The following is a 19,847-nucleotide window of genomic DNA, read 5'->3' as shown; positions in this document are numbered from 1 at the left end:
CTAGCACCACATTGGTCAGCCAGTTTGGAAATTGGACCTCATGGATGCGGCCAGCCTCTAGTAGTTTTTCTATTTAGGCTCGAATGATCTGATTATGCTATGAGCTGTCCCTCTTTCTCTGTTTCACTGACCGAGCGTCCAATCGGATGTGAAGATTGTGCTGCACCACACTTGGTGAGATGCCCGGGAGCTCATGATTCGACCAGGCAAACACCTCACAGTTTTGCCTAAGGCAAGCCACCTGCTCGACCTTGCTCTCATCTGTCAGGTCAGTCGTAACAAAAGTTGTGGCTTCCGGTCAGCTGGGATGGATTTGGACCTCCTTTTCATCATAGATTAATGCAGGAGGTTCCTCCATGATTGCGTTTACCTCCAAATGTTGAGCCTTCTGGGCGGCACGGGCCTCGGTCTTGACCATCTCCGTGTAGCACCGCCGAGCGGCCAGTTGGTCACCCTTGACTTCGCCAACCGCGTTGTCCACCGGAAACTTAACCTTCTAGCAGAAGGTGGACACTACCATTCGGAACTCGTTAAGGGCCGACCGACCCAATATAATGTTGTAGGCGGACATTGCATCCACCACGATGAAGTTCGTGGTCCTGTTGAGCGGCTCTTCTCCAAGGGATATGGCCAACTATTAGCAACACTTCATTGCCAGTGAATCCGTATAAGGGAGTTTCTTGGGACACTTTGGAGCTAGAGGGGGGGGGGGGAGGTGAATAGCTTCTCGCGCTTGTTCGCTTGCTTTGATGTTGTTGATTTACAATGGAATAGACTCGAAGCAAAACCTCCAATGCTAACACATATATTTACTTGGTATCCACCTCAAGAAGAGGTGACTAATCCAAGGATCTACACACACGAGCACTCTCCACTAAGAAAGAAACTCCTTCTCAGAAACAACCGGAGGTGGAGAAACCTTATACAAGACTCTCATAACAAGATACACTCAAACAAGAAGTAAATACATAAGAATATAGATAAAAGCCTTTTGCTTGATCTCTTATAGCTTGTAGATGCCTCTTGAACCTTGAAAGTGCAGCAGCACTTGTTCCCAAGAGCTTCCAAGAACTGGTGATGAGAATCGGAGAAGAAATCATGAGTTCTGCAGAAAAGAAAGCTCGCCAACGGCTTTATACTCTGCCCTTCTAGGGCTCCCAATCGATTGAGCCTACTCTTAATCGATTGCCATGTCAGATCCGCGCAACCCCAGCTATCCAAAGCTCAGTAGCTATGCAACGGTCTGATCGACTAGGGAGGCTTGAATCGATCGACTAGTCGATTCAGAGTGCCTCTGTGCTCTCGCTGGAAAAACCCCGGAATCGATTGACCAATTGATTCTGTCTGCCTCGTGTCCTAGCTAAAACTCTAGCTCCAATTGATTGGATGATCGATTGGCATAGCCTGATCGGATGATCGATTGGCCTAGTCCAATCGATCGCCTGATTGATTGGGAACCTCTCTGTGCTCGATAGAATGACTCCCAATCGATCAGCTCGATTGAGCCGCTTCTTCTCATAGCACACTCTCCCAATCGATCGGCTGATCGATTGGGCTCTGGTTCAATCGATCACCGGATCAATTGACCACCCCTAACTTACCTAACACAAGTCTAGGGTTCCCAAATCCAACATCCAGTCAACCTTGACCTGTTGTGACTCCTCATTACCTAGCATCCGGTCAACCTTGACCTGCTGGGACTTCGTCAACAAGTGTCTGGTCAATCCCTTGATCCACCTAGTCTTTTCTCCTTATGCCAAGTATCCGGTCAGTTCTTTGACCTACTTGGACTTCTACTTATCAGATGTCTAGTCATCCTTGACCCATCTGAATTTCCACTGTTTGGCTTCATTCACTAGGACTTTCACCATCCGCTTCACTCATCAGGAATTCTCAACTGCCTAGCTTCACTCACCAGGACTTTCACCTAGCTTCACTCACTAGGATTTTTCTTTTGCCCGACTTCACTCACCGGGACTTTCCAATTGCTTGGCTTCACTCACTAGGTCTTCCAGTTGTCTGGCTTCACTCACTAAGACTTTCCACACCAAGTGTCCGGTCAATATTGACTCACTTGAATTTTCCTCTTCTGCCAACCTTCCTGTTGGACTTTTCCTTACCTAACCTCCAGTTAAGACTTTCCTAGTTAAGTATCTAGTCAACCTTGACCTACTTGTCTCTTCTTCTTCTTCCAACCATCCTGTTGAATTTACCCTTGACTAACCCTAGTAAGGACTTTCCCAGTAGGATGATTGCACCTGCAATCTCCATACATTGTCAAACATTGAAATCCAAACATCAAGACTTAAGTTTGAGCCAACTCAAGCTTAGTCAAACTGGCCAACCTTTACTCAGGGGATATTGCACCAACAGAGTTGTCATGGGCTACAACTCGTTCTGATCGATTTACAGCTAGTCGAACGCCTTTTTGAAGATAATATTCGCCAAGCTACTTGTATGTACAAAAGTTAAATGAACATTATAATTGGTGATTACCACTTTTATGATCAGGGTGTCATCATGAGGGACTTCCACTCCCTTCAAGTCTCGAGGGCCGAAACTGATTTCTAGTCTTTTTGTTGCTGCTTTCTTGCACCCAACGACATGGATCTCAAGGTGCCGAGCGTGTGACTTCCAAGCTCGATCGAAGTCGCTGTTGGTCGGATCTCTTGCAATCATCCCAATGTCATCTTGGCCGACATTATGGCGGTTCTCCTCTTCCTGAGCTGAGGGTGGCTGCCGCTCAGTTGATGCTCTTCAGCTCTGTGTCGGTTCTCGACACTCTTCGATTGAAGGCCTTCTCTCTTGACGCCCCCCCCGATCGCCTGTGATGGTATCGATCAGGGGACAGATGGTGCGACCTTGGTGAGGACACTCGATGGGGTTTCGGCTTGAGACTGTAACAATCTCTAGTGTTATGTGTCGCCACCCGGATGGAACGAGCAGAAGAGCGGCGCCCATTGTCATCTTTTGATGGATCTTCCCCGCTCAGCTTCCACATGCTGGACCGCAAGTGTAAGCGGCTCTTGCTGCGTCACTCCCGATCGGGGTCCCTTTGGTGGTGGGTTCACATGGGCTGTTTGATGTTCCGGGATGACTGATGGCTCGGGGATCGCCTCCTTCCTGCGAGCTGCTTGGGCCTTATCCACATTGATGTATTTGGTAGCCAACTCGAGTAGGTGATCGAAGTCACATGGAGGCCTTTGGATGAGCGACCAAAAGAACTTGCCCTCTAAAATCCTTAGTGAAAATGCACTCACAAGGATATCTGGAGTGGCTGATGCGATTTCCATAGCCACTTGGTTGAATCTTTTGATGTACGCCCACAAGCTTCCTTGGGCCCTTGCTTGATCGCAAATAGGTTGACATTTGTCTTCTGGAAACAGTGACTACTCATAAATTGATGTAGAAATGTCGAGCAGAAATCTTTGAAACTATGGATTGACCTGATCGACAGCTGCTTGAACAACCTCTGCGTTGATCTGGATAGCGTGGTGAGAAAGACCCGACATTTGACTCCGTCGGTGTATTGATGGAGCATGGCAAAGTTGTAGAATTTTATGAGGTGATCCTCGGGGTCGGTTGCCCCTGTGTACTCTCCGACTGTCGGCGACGCATAATGTCACGGAAGCAAGTTGTCTAGGATCTCCTGAGAGAATTGCCTATTTATTCATTCGGGGGAATCGTCGATCCTAAGTGCTTTACCTTGCACTCGTCCCAAGTGGGTGCTTCCTCCGATGATGATCCTTGGGCCCTATCTGCTCGGCCTTGTTCCTTTGAAGGGGTGCGGAACAATGCTCGGTGGTAGGGGATCGGTGCATTTGGTGCCTCTCCAAATGTGCCGGTCGGCTTGTTGTTAGGTCGACGGGCAGTGGGGATTTTCCTCTCGGCCTCTATGATCGGCTTGTTGGCTTGTCGCAGATGCCGCAGATTCATTTACTTGATGATCGGCTGTCGCCTGCTGCTACTCTAACATCTTCGCCGCTCGGGCTTACACCAGCATGTCAAACACCTTTTGTGTTAACGTTACTGTGGTGAGTCATCCAGCGTCCTCCATCTTTGCGTTTCGGGTTTAGGTAAGATTCCTACACACAGCGCCAAATATAATCCTGTCCAGAAATAGCATAGATGGCAAGCTGAGGATATGACTTCGAAGTTGACGCGATGAAGACGCCACGTGATCCTGCAACACAAAAGCGTTAGTGCCGACCTGGGAAGGGTTTCCGGCGTTGGCCCTCCGACGCTCAAGTCAGTCTTCGGTGATTCAAAGTTAGAGAGTTGTAGCTAATTGTGTGGAGAACAAGATTATGCCTCTCTCCCCTTAATCGGGAACCCTCTTTTATAGTGTCACTATAGTGTGTGTGCACGTATCCCAAGGTATGCACACACTTTCCCAAATGCCCTATGAAAAGACAAAGCAAAAAGTGAAAAATGTACCTGACACCATTCCTTAAGCAATCCGACAATCTTCTGACGCGACAGCTTGGAAGCTTCTATAGTACAACCGCATGCTGGACAAGCCATGCTGTCAGCTGCACAAACTCCCATAAAGATATGATGGGATATTTAGTGGGCTCGTGTGTAGCCGACCGGGGGGTCTGCTCGGGCGAGATGTCCCGCTCGGTAGTGTCACCCGGAGTGGCAAGCTCATTTCTTTCCTTGCTTCTCGTTTGTCGTCGGTCATCACTGTCTGACCGGGCGCAGTCACCCGGTCTGCAAGATCAGGTGCTGCTAGCTTTCTTTGTGATGGGAGGGCCATTTTACCCGACTGACTTCTCTTGCAACCTTTCACTGCCCGCTTAGCCATACTTGGTTTGCTTGGTCATGTTCCGTCCTCTCGACCATACTTGGTCCGCTCGGTCATGTTCCATCTGCTCGGCCATACTTGGTCCGCTCGGTCATGTTCCGCCTAGTCGACCATACTTGGTCAGCTGGGTTTGATTGGATTTGACTTTGTCTTCCATCTTAGTCGGCCTTCCTATCTTTGACCTCTCTTGAATGGGACCCCTCGTCATTACCGGATCAGAGTACAAGTGAATATCTTTGAGATAACTTTGGTTATACTGCGAATACATTTTACACATCGAACATCAAGAGGCTTAGAAGCAAAGCCAAAAGAGAACGATTTTCTTTCAGCAATAACACCAGAAAAAATAGCTGGTAAAGAACCGAGGTACACCACTTGCTTAATCACAAACCATTAAAGAGCATGAAAGTAAAAGAAGTATACCACATTCCATATCTTAGTACCAATATAGCTAGAAAAGCATAAGCAATAAAACAGTAGAATATATCATAAACTTGTATTTAAATTGAGAATCTATGCGCAAGAAACATGATGTTGTATAACACTTGATTTTGCTAAAAATATAGCATACAACTCTCAAGTTAATTGAGAGTACCTGAACAGCTTCGTTGTTTGCAGCCTTAGTCCACAATGCAAGCCTGTCCTGCCTTTGGAGCACACTAGCAACAACTCCACAAATTTCCTCACTTTTATGAAATTGCTCTCTAATCAAACTCGTCAACTGCATAATCAATTTCCTAAACCATGAATTAGTGTTGGGTTGTAATTTTCTGTGCTCCAAACTATAATTTTTTTTGGATACTTAAAACATGGAGATGATGGTTCTCGTAAAATCTAAGCCGCATGAATTCTAAACAATCGAAATAAGAATTCGAATAGGAAAAACAAGAACACATGAGCATAGATCTTGGTTTTATCGAGAACATGACATAAGAAAATAATAATACGTAAACATAATGACAAAGAACCTGATTGAAGAATCATATCTTTATCCTTTAGCGTGGTCCAGAAGATCCTGTGGAAGAAAAAGCAACAGAAGGAAAAGGTAGGTCTTTCAGAGGAGTTAGGGTTGACGACGCCGAATCCTCTTCGTCAATGGGAAACGAAGAGACGTCTCAAAGATGTCATAATCCTCTGGGGACCAACCCATTGTATAGTGCACATCTATTATCATCTCATCGATAATAATAGATGTGAGACTATAAATCCATATATACTGAACATCTATTATCAGCAAATAGATGATAATTGATGCGGGACTATAGGTTCTACACATATGAGATCCACATCCAATTACTCGAAATCCACTAGACATAAGTTAGATCACTTTAAAGGGTTCGGATCGTATTCACATGTGTAACTTACAAATAAGCCCAGCTAATAGGGATAATTATATCCAACAATCTCCCACTTGGGCTATATGTGAGTTGTATGTGTAATACAAGTAAAACTTTAGTTGATATCAAACTTTATTGGTACAAAATACCCCTGTAAATAATCTGGTCCATTAACTTTATTGGTATAAGACTAAAGAGGTCATAGCTACTGTATATCATCATAACAAGTCCCAACAGTAATCACAATACCAATATCATTAATGACATAAATCAAGATGTGGATGTGTAGAGTGGAAATTACATGAAATGTGATCAATACATGTCAATTTCCAACCGGTCCTAATAAGATGACTTCAAAAGAGGTCAGATCATATTTGTAAAATACTTTATGCTAAACTGCAATAGCAAATCATGTTCAAAACTGTATGATTCCAAAAGGAATCTATATCATATTTACAAACACCAAATGCTAAATAACAGTAGTAAATGATGATATCACAATCAGAGTGTCAAACAAACATATAAATTCCCATTAATGTTTTAAACTTTAAGTACATATAATAATCAAAACAAATGTTTCTCTTTATTAATCAACATAGAGCAATAAAAATAAATACAGATTCCTACTAGATGAGTTCTTCTTCCATAAGAAGAACTCCCATATCCACAACATGCGCATGAAACACCTTAGGCACCAAGCCTTTGGTGAGTGGATCGACCAACATAGAATCTGTGCTGATGTGCTCTACCATAATCTGACAACTCTGAATTCTTTCTTTAACCGCTAGAAACTTGATGTCGATGTGTTTAGACTTCGACGAACTGCGGTTGTTCTTGGCATAAAGTTCTGTGGCTTTATTATCACAGTAGATCCTCAGTGGTCTGTCAATGCCATCAACAATCTGTAATGCTGTGATGAAGTTCCGCAGCCAAATCCCGTGATTGGATGCTTCATAGCATGCTACCAACTCTGCCTCTATAGTAGAAGTGGCTACTAGCGTCTGCTTGACGCTCTTCCACGATATAACCCCTCCAGCAAGTATGAAAATATAGTCTGAAGTAGATCTTCTGCTATTCAAGCATCCAGCAAAATCGGAGTATGAATATCCAATCACTTCCAGATGATCTGATCTCCGATACGTGAGTATATGTTTTTTAGTTCTTTGTAAATATCACATCACTCTCTTTACCACTTTCCAGTGTGACAGTTTTGGGTTACTAATATATCTGCCTAACATCCCCACTATAAATGCTATATCTGGTCGAGTACAAACTTATGCATACATGAGACTTCCCACTGCTGACGCATATAGGAATTGCTGCATCTCCTCTATTTCAAGTTCAAGCCGTGGACACTGCTGCAAGCTGAACTTGTCACCTTTTGACACAAGTGTGTCACCAGGTATACAGTTCTGTATACCATATCTTATAAGCACCTTTTCAATATAGGTCTGTTGTGAAAGTCCAAGAATGCCTCTTGAACGATCACGATAAATCTGTATGACTAAAACAAAGGATGCTTCACTAAGATCTTTCATTTCAAAATTACCAAATAGAAATGACTTGGTTTGTTGCACCATACCCTTATTATTGCTTGCAAGCAATATATCGTCCACATACAAAACAAGTATAACAAACTTGCTCCCACTGAACTTGACATATATGCACTGATCAACGGGGTTCTCTTTAAATCCAAATGAGGTAACCACTTGATCAAATTTCTGGTACCACTGATGGGATGCTTGTTTTAAACCATAAATGGACTTCTTTAATCTACATACTAGGTGCTTTGAGTCGTTAGACTCAAAGTTCTCTGGGTTCACCATATATATAGACTCCTCTATGTCTCCATTGAGGAATGCAGTCTTTACGTTAATTTGATGTAACTCTAAATCATAATGAGCTACAAGTGCCATGATTACCCTAAGAGAGTCTTTCGTCGACACAGGTGAGAAAGTTTCCTTGTAATCAATGTTTTCTTTCTGAGTGAATCCCTTGGTAACAAGATGAGCCTTATACTTTTCGACATTGCCCCTTAAATCCCACTTGGTTTTAAATATCCATTTACAGCCAACGGGTTTCTTTCCTTCAGGCAATTCGACAAGTTCCCAAACGTTATTGTCCGTCATAGACTTCAACTCTTCTTGCATGGCGTTAATTCACCATTCAGGTTTAGAATATTGTTTGACTTCTTGGAAAGATATAGGATCACTCTCCAACCCTATGTCAAAATCACGCTCTTGGAGATAAACATAATCACGAGAATTCATGGTTCTCCGTTCCCTTGTGGATCGCCTTAAAGACACTTGTGTTTGAGGTAGTTGAGGTACTTGCTCATCAATATGAGGAAATACTTCAATTTCAGTGGCAGGTTCCTCTAATTGCATTGGAGATGTCATGGGAATATCTTGGTTCACTACGCTCACTGGATGTGTGATACCCATAATGTGCGGTATGGTAACCATACCACTACTGATCGCACTAATAGTAACCACAGGAGGATTGCCAATGCTTTCCTCAAAAGATACTTCCCTGATTTTATTACTCCCACTGTCCTCAATAAACTTGGAATTTCCTATTTCGAAGAAAGATCTATTAGAGAGATCATAAAATTTATACCCTGTTGACTTCTCAGAGTATCCTATAAAATTACAGCTAATCGTTCTTGAGTCCAGTTTCCTTTCATTAGGCTTGTAAGGCCTAGCTTCAGCTGGACAACCCCAAACGTGTAAGTGCCTAATTCTAGGCTTCTTACCCGTCCATATCTCGAATGAGGTTTTAGTTACTGCCTTACTAGGTACTCTATTGAGTAGGTAAACTATAGTCTTGAGTGCTTCACCCCACAAGGACTCTGGTAGAGAAGTGAAAGCTATCATACTTCTTACCATGTCTTTTAGGGTTTGATTGCGACGCGTAGCTACACCATTCTGACTGGGTGTACCAAGCATGATAACTGAGGCACAATTCCATACTTAGCAAGGTAATTCGTAAAAGGTCTTGGACGTTATTCACCTGATCCATCATATCGACTGTAATATTCACCTCCACGATTAGATCAGACAGCTTTAATTTTCTTACCTAGTTGATGTTCAACTTCGACTTTAAAATTTTTGAACATGTCTAAAGATTGAGATTTCTTATGAATAAGGTACAGATAGCCAAATCTGGAATAGTCATCTATGAAGCTAATAAAATATGTGTGTCCATTCCAAGATGCCTTAGGGAATGATCCACAAATATTCGTATGTATTAGCTCCAAAACATCACTACAACGGCTAGCCCCCTTATTCTTTTTGTTAGTGGTCTTCCCCTTGATACACTCTATGCAGACATCAAAGTCTGACATATCAAGGGAATCGAGAATTCCATGTGACATTAACTTTTCTGGGCGTTGTTTGGATATATATCCTAAACGCCTATGCCACAACATGGAATAATTCTTGTTAGTCAATTTACGTTTTGTACCTATACTATGCATTATTACGTTGTCAACTGTAGAAGTAAAGGTGTTCAATTTATAAAGCTTATCAACCAAGGAATCATTGCCAATCAACACTAAATTAAAGAAAATATTGAAAATTTCATTTCTAAATAAACAAGAATAACCTGATTTGTCTAAATAAGAGATTGAAATTAAATTCTGTCGAAAAGACGGTACACTAAATGTATTTTCTAAATCCAGAAAGACATTGATTCCTAAACAAAGTCTAAAAACACCAATCGACTCGACTTTAGCTTTCTTTCCATTTTCTGTATAGATGTATCTTTCACCATCAAGCAGAAGTCGGCTCCTGAGACAATCTTGCATAGTGACACTTATGTGAGTAGTAGCGACGATATCTATCCACCAAGTGTTAGTAGGTACTATAGCTAAATTAACTTCCGAACTAACAAAATTTTGAAAACTCCCAGAATCTGCATTCTGCTTTCCTTTTCCTTTATTGATCCTCTTTCTCTTCTTTCTTGAACCTTGAGATCTAGATGCTAAGTGAGCACTTTCAGGTGTCTCAAACCTCAGTCTCTCTCTTATGTTTCCTTTTCTAGTATACCACATGGTTACCAACTTCGTAAGAAGTGTGGTAGCGTCAACCTTTTCATTTGAGGTGAATCGATCTGCCAATTGGTTTAGAAAACTCCTAGCATCTTCTCCCTCAGTTATCGAGCCCTTTATTGATGCCGGTATGGAAAGCTTCATGATACTTTGACACATGCGATTTGATTTCTCCCACAGCTGAAATTTAGCCCTCTGCTCTATAGTGTTAGCACTGGTCAGAGGTGCGGGATGATCATTCCTTAATGCATAGTCTAAGTCCATGCAGCCTAAGACTATGATCACGTATTCTTTCCATTCAGCAAAATTTGAATCAGTTAGTGTTGGGATATTATTAATATTGACAGTTACAAATTACACTAAAATTAAAGAGAGAAATTTATTTAAGCTCACGATTTAACTAAAGCCAAGAACATATAAGTAATATAAAATTATGCAATTAAAATAAAACTTTAAATGCATATGAATGAGCTCTTTATGAGATACCAAGTACAACATAATGTGTCTTCCTTTGGGCCGACATATTATTTGTTAGTGATACTGTCGAATATAACTCAAACTTTAATTGGTCACACAATGTGTCTTCCTTTAGGCCGACCCATTGTGCGCATAATATGATACTTTATATGAGTTATATTTTGGTCCATAGTTTACCACAACCTTAATCGACCACAAAATATGCCTTCCTTTGGACCGACATATTTTGTGCATGATTTGAACAAAATAATATTTTGTTCCATAATTATAAGCTACCTTATGCATATATCTAGCATAAAAGTAACCTTCCTTTGGGCCGATTACTTTTAGCATAGATATACATCTACTAATACAAAATGCACTAAATCTACCTAAGGTGTCTTCCTTTGGGCCGACACATTAGTTCAGCTTAGTAGTACGTTGTATAGATAGATTCAAGAAAATTCTAGGAACTTAATTCAAATAGAAATTACTTAATCAGCCTTAATAGCATAAAATTAGACTTATTAATCAATTGATATCTAATGATAGTCGATCGATATAATCCAATCGATTAATCCAACCAATTATCCCAATCAATTTGATAGTCTGGTATATGCGATTACATAACTATATATAGAACTTTCCCTTAACAAACTAAAGTTTCCTAAGTTCTATAATTGAATTGTTGATTAATATCAATCAATTACACGTGAATGATTATTAAATATCAATTAATAGCATTCACATGGTACTTTGTTTCATGTAGAAAGCAATTTAATCAATTGGAAGCCTTTAGAATTGATTAAATAAATCACTATTCCAATGCATGAACACTACCGTTTCACGTAACGGGAAAAAGTTTAATTGATTACAGAACTTTTAATGGATTAGAAAACTCTTAATCGATTAGGAGCCTAATCGATTAAAAAAAGCATATTAATTGATCAAGAAATAAATTCAATTGATTAAAATTGATGTAATCGTGAGTTTAAGATCGTTAATCGATTGAATTTTAATTATTTAGGTTTAAAATTATAGACTCGACAATCGATTGCTCGACCAAAACAATTGATTAAATCATCATAATTTTACCTAAATTAGATTAAATAGTGATGATTTTTGCCGTTCTTCGTATTCTTCATATAAACATGAAAATTTCGAAAAATAAGTCTATCCTAATTTTCTCTTATATGATTTTCGACGATTAAAAATTATATTATACTAGGGAAACTTAATCTAGCATACAAACAATAAATCGACGAAAAAATTAAACTTTATTGCCATAAAAAGATGAAACAGAAACTTAGCTCTAATACCACTTGTAGGATCGTAATGAATTTAGATATCTTCACAATTACATGATATTGTCCACTTTGACCCTAACACCTCATGGTTTTACTCTTGGACTGTACCCAAAAGGCCTCATGTCAATGGAGATATTTTTTCTCTTTATAAACCCATTATCTTTCCCATGTATTTTATAATGTGGGACTATGTTTGTAACCTTGCAAAACCAACAATCCCTCCTCAAACAAAGGACCACATGCTTCCCAAGTCCGATCCTCGACCCACCAGGTCTTCCTGCCCCTCGGTCCACCCGACCTACTAGGACTTCCTTATTTGGTGTCTGGTCCTCTTAATTAGAACACAGGAGCCCCCACTTTCTTTGTTCAAGGTAAATATTGTACCCGCATGGCTTAATCAGACCATGACTCTAGTGCACAGTCAGCGGTTAAACCTTCTGGTAATCCGGGTTCTGATACCAATTGATGGTTTTCGTAAAACTTAAGCCGCATGAATTCTAAACAATCAAAATAAGAATTCAAATAGGAAAAACAAGAACATATGAGCATGGATCTTGGTTTCATCAAGAACATGGCATAAAAAAATAATAATCCGTAAACATAATGACAAAGAACCTAATTGAAGAACCATATCTTTGTCCTTTAGCGTCGTCCAGAAGATCCTGTGGAAGAAGAAGCAGCGGAAGGAAAAGGTAGGTCTTCTAGAGGAGTTAGGGTTGACGGCGCCGAATCCTCTTCGTCAATGGGGAACGAAGAGACGTCTCAAAGACACCCTAATCCTCTGGGGACCAACCCATTATATAGTGCACATCTATTATCAACCCATCGATAATAATAGATGTGGGACTATAAATCCATATATACTGAACATCTCTTATCAGCAAATAGATGATAATAGATGCGAGACTATAGGTTCTACACATATGAGATCCACATCCAATTACCCGAAATCCATTAGACATAAGTTAGATCACTTTAAAGGGTTCAGATCATATTCACATGTGCAACTTACAAATAAACCCACCTAATAGGGATAATTATATCCAACATGGAGATAGTATCCAAACCAAAAAATAAATTTCTCTAAAATGAATAAAAAACATTTGGCGCACCGTCTCTAGCCACACATTGTCAAGAGAGGCCTTGCTAGTGCATACAAAAGACCATTTTCCACCATTTGTGCATTCAAGGTCTTCCCATTTGGGTGCTAAAACAATGGAAGTCAGCATTAGTGTTGAAAAAGAAAATATTAATTGTAAGCATGCTTCCTCATTTCCCCTTGATATCCTTTGGGCTTCCCTAACTTCCTTTAATATCTTCTTGGAAATATGTATTTTATTTACTTTTCTCTTGCTTTACATTGTATTTTGAGAATCTCTCTTGTACATTTGGTCAATAAAGAAATGAAGAATAGAAAGGACAACTACTCCTATTAGTTTCACGTCTCTTAGAGCATCTATATAAGTTTTTCTATAATATTTTTAAAATTTAGGATAAATCATCCACTTTATTAAATTTAGATAATCATTTTTCACTACACACTACATAGCTACTCTAAAATTCCTTTATTTTTTTTTATTTTCTTCTCTATCTTCTACTTTTTTTAATTATTTTTTCTCTCTTCCTATGTAATATCTACTTTTCATTACCCAATTCTATCATAAGACAAGGATTCGAGTCTCGATAGAGCCGAGGAAAAAAGCCCTCCTCCACACTAGTTAAATACAACTTTTTGATTTAACTCCTCACATATGGTCGTGGGGCCGACAATGTGGGGCCCTGGGTGACGGATTACACCTTTTACTACCATTTTTATTGCCCAATTCATTCCCTTTATTTTTTTCTCTCTCAAATTAAATAATATTTCAATAGTAAGGGAATGTATTTTATTTTCTAAATTTAGAGAAGTACTATTCATGAAATCTAAATTTAGGGAATGGATAGGGTAACTGATGCAAAGATTTTTTTTACATAAAATATAAAATTTAAGATAAATTCTGTGTTTAAGAAAACTGATGTGGATGCTCTTAGCATTCTTCATAGTGTTAGAGTAATTCTCTGCCATGGTTGTTAAAAACATGAGGCACAAAAAAGCGCTCAAGGGTCTTAAAGCACAAAGCGTAGAGCGAAACACACTATTTATGAAAAAAAAACATAATATAATAAACAAAAGGACTATACATATATATTACAATTACGAATATAAATCTAATTTATATGAATTAATAAAATTTATTAGATTTTTTTTTTAATTTTAAATATAAAATTATGAATATAAATCTAATTTATATGAATTAATAAAATTTATTATATATTTTTTAAATTTTAAATATAAAATTATTAGAATATAAATCTGATATATATTAATTAATAAAATTTATTATTATTTTTAAAATTTTGAATATAAAATTTTGAATATAAATATAATTTATATGAATTAATAAAATTTATTATAATTTATTAAAATTTAAATATAAATTATTAGAATATAATCTAATTTATATGAATTAATAATATTTATTAGAATTTTTTAATTTTAAATATAAAATTATCAAAATATAAATGAATTAATAAAATTTATTATAATTTTTAATTTTAAATATATTTTTATATATTTTAATGGGATAATTTAATTAGGATTTATAAAAGCTTATTCGAACTATCCCATTAAAGTTGGGAGTTGATTGAATTAATTAAATTATACAATTGTGAAAAAAGATCATCCATAGTATCGACGATGCTGCAGGCATCACGATGTAGAAAAGATACATTATAGTAAAAAAAATTAACAAAAAAGAAATTTTTTCTAATGATCAAGTAGATATTTCTGACCGTGAGAGACAAATGATCTGACGGTGAGAGGAAGACCAATCAATTTAATTATAGATTTAAAGAGGATTTAGGGCTTTAAACTAATAAAGGAAAGTTTTTGCTTCACGTAAGAGCGAATGTTTGCGCTTTTACGCGAAGAGCGCGCTTCAGAGACCTCGTACACTTCCGAGGTCTCGGAAGTGCAAGGCTTGTGCCTTGTTGCGCTTCATGCTTAAGCGATCACTTTGTTCGCTTTTGACAACTATACACTCTATTGAAACCTCCCTAACCGGCTGCCTTTCTTCTTCTCGTCTTCATATCATCGTGTCAGCAACCAATGTATCCATCGTTGATAGTTCATATATCTATGGCTTCAAATTTAATGGTCAAAATTACCTTCAATGGTCCAACTATGTTAGAATCTTCATTTGAAGAAAAGGGAAAGTAGCTTTCCTTACTAATGAATCCTAGCCATCTCCAATCGACGATCCAAATTTCAAGTCTTAGAAGGTCAACACTAGTCTTGAAATGACCCGACCATTGAACTCCATGATCAATGAAGTAGGTGAACACTTCCTACTTCATCAAACTGCAAAAGGCATTTAGGTTGAGGTGAAAGAAACGTACTCTCAAGTTGATAATACCTCTGAATTATTTGAAGTTGAGCGGATCATTCACGATCTCAAACAAGGAGACCTTTCTACAATCTAGTATTTCAACATTCAGTCTCATCTCTCGTTCAAGTGCACATTTGAACCATTAGAATGGACAAAGAAAACTGATGCTGAAACTCATGAAGGCTCACTGAAAAAAGAACTTTCAAGTTTCTCTTCAGATTAAACACCACATTTGATAGCTTGCGGGCTTGAATTCTAAGCCTTAAGCCGCTGCCTAGAGTGCGAGAGGCGTTTGCTGAAATTCACCAAAAGGAAAGTCGGTAAAAGGTAATGCTTGGTCCAACCACAGTCGTCGAGCCCGCTGCTCTCTCCACCCAGCGATTCCAACAGTGTCTTGCAAATCAAACCGAGGACCATCAACCTCGTTGAATTCTCCCATGGTGCGACCATTGTTGAAAGGTTGGCCATGCGAGGGAGAAATGTTGGGTCCTTCATGGAAAGCTAGCCGATTGGAAGCCAAGGGTTGATCATTCCCACCATGTGCATGTCACTACTCCACATACGGGAACACCGATTGCCTCGTCGCCTGCCTCGACCATTCCCCTCCATAACCAGATTGAGTCCCTTATGAAAAACCTCCGAGATGTACAACTTATACCATGGGAAGAATGGGCCTAAACCTAAACCAAATGACAGAATGAGTTGTGACTTCTAGCAAAGGCAAAATGGTGCTCCTCAAATCCAATTTGATGGTGCCATTGCTTCCTCTTCCCACTAAATCCCACGACCTACTTAGGCATTTTTTTTTATATTTGAAAATAAAACCAGGCTATTTGGGCAATGGATTATCGATTCAAGAGAATTAGAACATATGATTGGTGATATATCTTTACTCCATAACTTTGTGCCATGACAAACGAGTCAAATATTCGTGTTGCTAACAAAGTAATGACTAAAATCACCAGTGTTGGTTCAGCTAAAATAACACCAAACATATGTTTGAAAAACGTTCTTTATGCTCCCACACTAGATTGAAATTTATTATCTATCAGTAAATTGATTTATGATTTAAAATGTCGTGCTAAATTCAACCCACATCATTGTGAATTTCAGGAAACAGAGACAGGGAAGATGATTAGCAGTGCTGAGTTGTGTTTAGGACTCTACCTTATTCATGAGATTCCACCTCTACCTAGTTATCATCTAACTTTTAGTAAATGTGCCAAAATCATGTTTTCGCACTAGCAGGTAGGTCATCTAAATTTCTCTTATCTTGCCAAGTTGCTTCCAAATCTATTCCTTAATGAAAAAGTATGTTCTTTTCAATGTCAAATTTGCCAACTTTCTAAACATACACGACCCTCGTCCCAAAAATTCACTATAAACAATCCAAACCTTTTGCACTCAGTCACAACGATGTTTAGGGTCCATCCTGAACCAAAACTCTCATCGAAAATCTCTAGTTCATAACCTTTGTTGATGATCATACACGACTCACCTGGTTGTTTCTAATGAAAGAAAAATATGAGATTAGTTATATATTTGAAAAATTCTTTGCCATGATCCAAACATAGTTCCATACATCCAAGTACTCAAAAATGATAATGCAAAAGAGTACTTCACATGAAACTTAGGAGCGTTTAACTCCAAAGGTATCATTCATCTCAGTTCTTGCGGAGACACTCCACAACAAAATGGAATTGTTGAACGACAAAACAAACATCTCCTACAAGTAACTCATTCTCTAATGTTTTCCACCAATTCACCCAAAATCTTCTGGGGTGATGTCATCTCTACCACCATATACCTCATCAACCATATGTCATCACATCATCAACTTCCAAAGCCAAATTCAATGTCTTTTCCTTTCTTTCCCACACACCAAATATCACGCCTCAGGTAGTCTCCGCTTGGCAGCATCTCCCTTATACGGGTGACAATATGAAGCATTACTACAAGCCCTTAGGGCCTCACATACCTCGGCCAACACGACTGGAACATATATAATGAAATAAACCACAACAAAGAAACCAACGCAGTGGAAAAATAAGTGTAATAGACCAAAAACTTGATAAAACTCCTCGAGTACAAACATAAGTATATGGATCAACAAGTAGATCAGAAATACATAACAAGGAACCCAGAAAGCCAAAATAAGTGAACCCGTCGCGATACGAAGTGGGGACTAGCGACTGGAACCTCCTGACAGCATTAACCTGAAATATATCAAAGGAGGTGAGTCCAACACTCAGCGAATACCAAGTTGACATGCATAGTAAACTATAACAAATAGCAATAATCATGGAGTACAGTCTCCTGGACAAAAGCTGGAAATGCAAAAAGAAAAGGGCTGAAGCAAACTGTACTCACCAGGGCCTCCTATCCTGACATAAAGGTCATCAGACCAGATACCTCATGTCCCTGTATGCATATCAATCATATGCATCCATCCAATATGTAGCAAATAAAGTGCAGCAAATACAAGCAATAAATGCAAATATGCATATGATGCAAATGACATGTCCTGGTCACCCCTGACGCCAGTCAACCATCTCACACACGATGGTGAGACCGAGTGGGTAGGGCTATGACAACTGTGCACTTTGCCATCACTGCTCCTGATGAGTGACCGAGTGGAAGGATGCTGTCGGAGTACACCTATCCTCCTACCCCAAATCATAAGTGGGGGAGTTCAATGCTCTCATCTCCCTGAGCCAGTCCAGAGGAGGGATCCCTGTCCTGCTACCATGCTGCAGTCACACTACCCATCAGCGGACCAGTGGAGCACTGACAGAGCAACCTGCTGCAACACACCCTACCTGAATAAAAACCACTAATCCATGAGTAGTTGTGTGTGCAGATCCATGTAATTGGCGATGTGCTCAACAATAATGGAGCTGCCAATCGCTCAGCATGCAATCATGCGAGATGGTGCATGACACTAAGCATGAAAAATCCTGACCATATCTACCTCCAAAAATATGTACCAAAATGCATGGATCAAATAATCAGATCTAGGTACACAGGTCAGATATGGTAAATTACTAGTCTGGTATATCACATGGCATGGTATGTCACTACCTCTATAACATAAATAATAAACAATGGCATGAATGCTAAACAGGTAACAAACAAAATATACTCGGAAACAAATAGTGACATACCGATGCAGATATAAACATAACTATTACTACTTGTTAAAATTTACTAAGCATATCAACATGACATATCAAAAGAGATAAGTCAAGGTGCCCGCCTCAATGTAGATCGAGCTAATCAACTTCTATGTTAAAGTGCTCATCCCAAATCCGAATCCTGTAATAAATCTATGGTTTAGCTAAGTTTTATTGTAAACAAAATAGGTAAACCAAAATCCTAATCCGATTAAGAAACAAGGTTTTTAATTCCATTTAATCTCTGTTAACTACATAAATCAGATCTAACCCAAGGCTTAGCTTAGGTCCAACATTTTTACCTCAATTAATACCACTCAACAGTCATACTAACATCAATTATTTAGATTAAACCTAACGAACAAGATAAATAGCATCTAACTATGTACCCCTTTTCATACTAACATCAATGCATTTACCTCAATCCAAAAGTCATCCAAATCCGTATACCCGACTGTTGAGTCACTGCCAGAGACGTGTGCTGTGGGGATATAGTGGCTGGGACTACGAGATGCTGCTGCGGAAACAAACAGTGACAGATACCACTGTGATCAACCAACAACTCAACCTAACATCCCAATCATATTCAAATACCCAAATATGCCTTACTTGAATCAGAACCCCTCATTTCCTCTCTACCGGCACAAAGCTAGAGCTACTGCTGGAAACAAGGAACATCACTACCTAACTCTGTTTTTGACTGTCCAATTCATCAGCACAACACCCACACGTCTAAAACAAGATCTAAGAGGAAAACCTACCTCAATCTGGCCATCGGAAACCCTAGATCGGCGATGGCAGTAAGCTCCCAGGTGTTGTTGGCGGTGTTAGGTCAAGAGACACCGACGCTCAGTGAGCCGGTGCCAGATCAGGAAGAGGGATCGGTCGAGCCTAGCCGCGTCAGCAGCTATGGACCCAATCTAGGGCACGACGGGCACACCGGAGAGATCTGGTGGTCGGCGCTGCTCCGTTCGACGACTTTGGCAGTGTTAAGCAGAGATGCGAGAAGAAGGCTCGGCACTGCTTGGCTTGCTCTTGTGGTGGTCGGAGGTGGGAGTGGACTGGGTTGCCGGCGCTAGGGCAGAGGGAAGTCTCGGCCGACGGTGGCTCGAGCTCTAGGGCACCGCGTAAGACAATCGGGTGACGACGATGGAGGCGCGAGGAGATCTGGTGGCGCTCGGGTGGCGATCTGGTCGGCGGCGTCAGTGCTAGGGCTCAAACAGCCGTCGTCGAGTCGCGAGGGTCAGCGGCGACGAGTAGAGGAGAAAGAGGAGACGTGGCCAAGAAG

General features: G+C 39.8%; 1 protein-coding gene and 1 long non-coding RNA gene across 2 annotated transcripts in view; both read right to left on the bottom strand.

Moving 5' to 3' along the window:
* The window catches only part of LOC122048372 (eukaryotic translation initiation factor-like), a 42,096-nt gene extending 26,242 nt beyond the window's left edge, over positions 1–15,854 (bottom strand). Inside the window, exons 1-3 of the mRNA XM_042609944.1 lie at positions 15,731–15,854; positions 13,071–13,165; positions 5,403–5,528 (exon numbers count right to left, since the gene is read on the bottom strand). Of these exons, the coding sequence (XP_042465878.1) occupies positions 5,403–5,528; positions 13,071–13,165; positions 15,731–15,854 (345 nt within the window). The remainder of the gene's footprint in view (positions 1–5,402; positions 5,529–13,070; positions 13,166–15,730) is intronic.
* A 1,573-nt stretch (positions 15,855–17,427) lies between these two features.
* LOC122045961 lies at positions 17,428–17,942 on the bottom strand. The gene is made up of 2 exons (XR_006130153.1): positions 17,757–17,942; positions 17,428–17,602 (listed from the first exon to the last, which is right to left on the bottom strand). It is a non-coding gene; the product is annotated as an uncharacterized LOC122045961 (long non-coding RNA).
* Positions 17,943–19,847: the final 1,905 nt, after the last annotated feature.

This window comes from Zingiber officinale, chromosome 2B (genome assembly GCF_018446385.1).
Source record: "Zingiber officinale cultivar Zhangliang chromosome 2B, Zo_v1.1, whole genome shotgun sequence".
Taxonomy (NCBI): domain Eukaryota; kingdom Viridiplantae; phylum Streptophyta; class Magnoliopsida; order Zingiberales; family Zingiberaceae; genus Zingiber; species Zingiber officinale.
The sequence above is the reverse complement of the archived record's forward strand: the minus strand, read 5'-3'. Positions and strand labels throughout refer to the sequence as shown.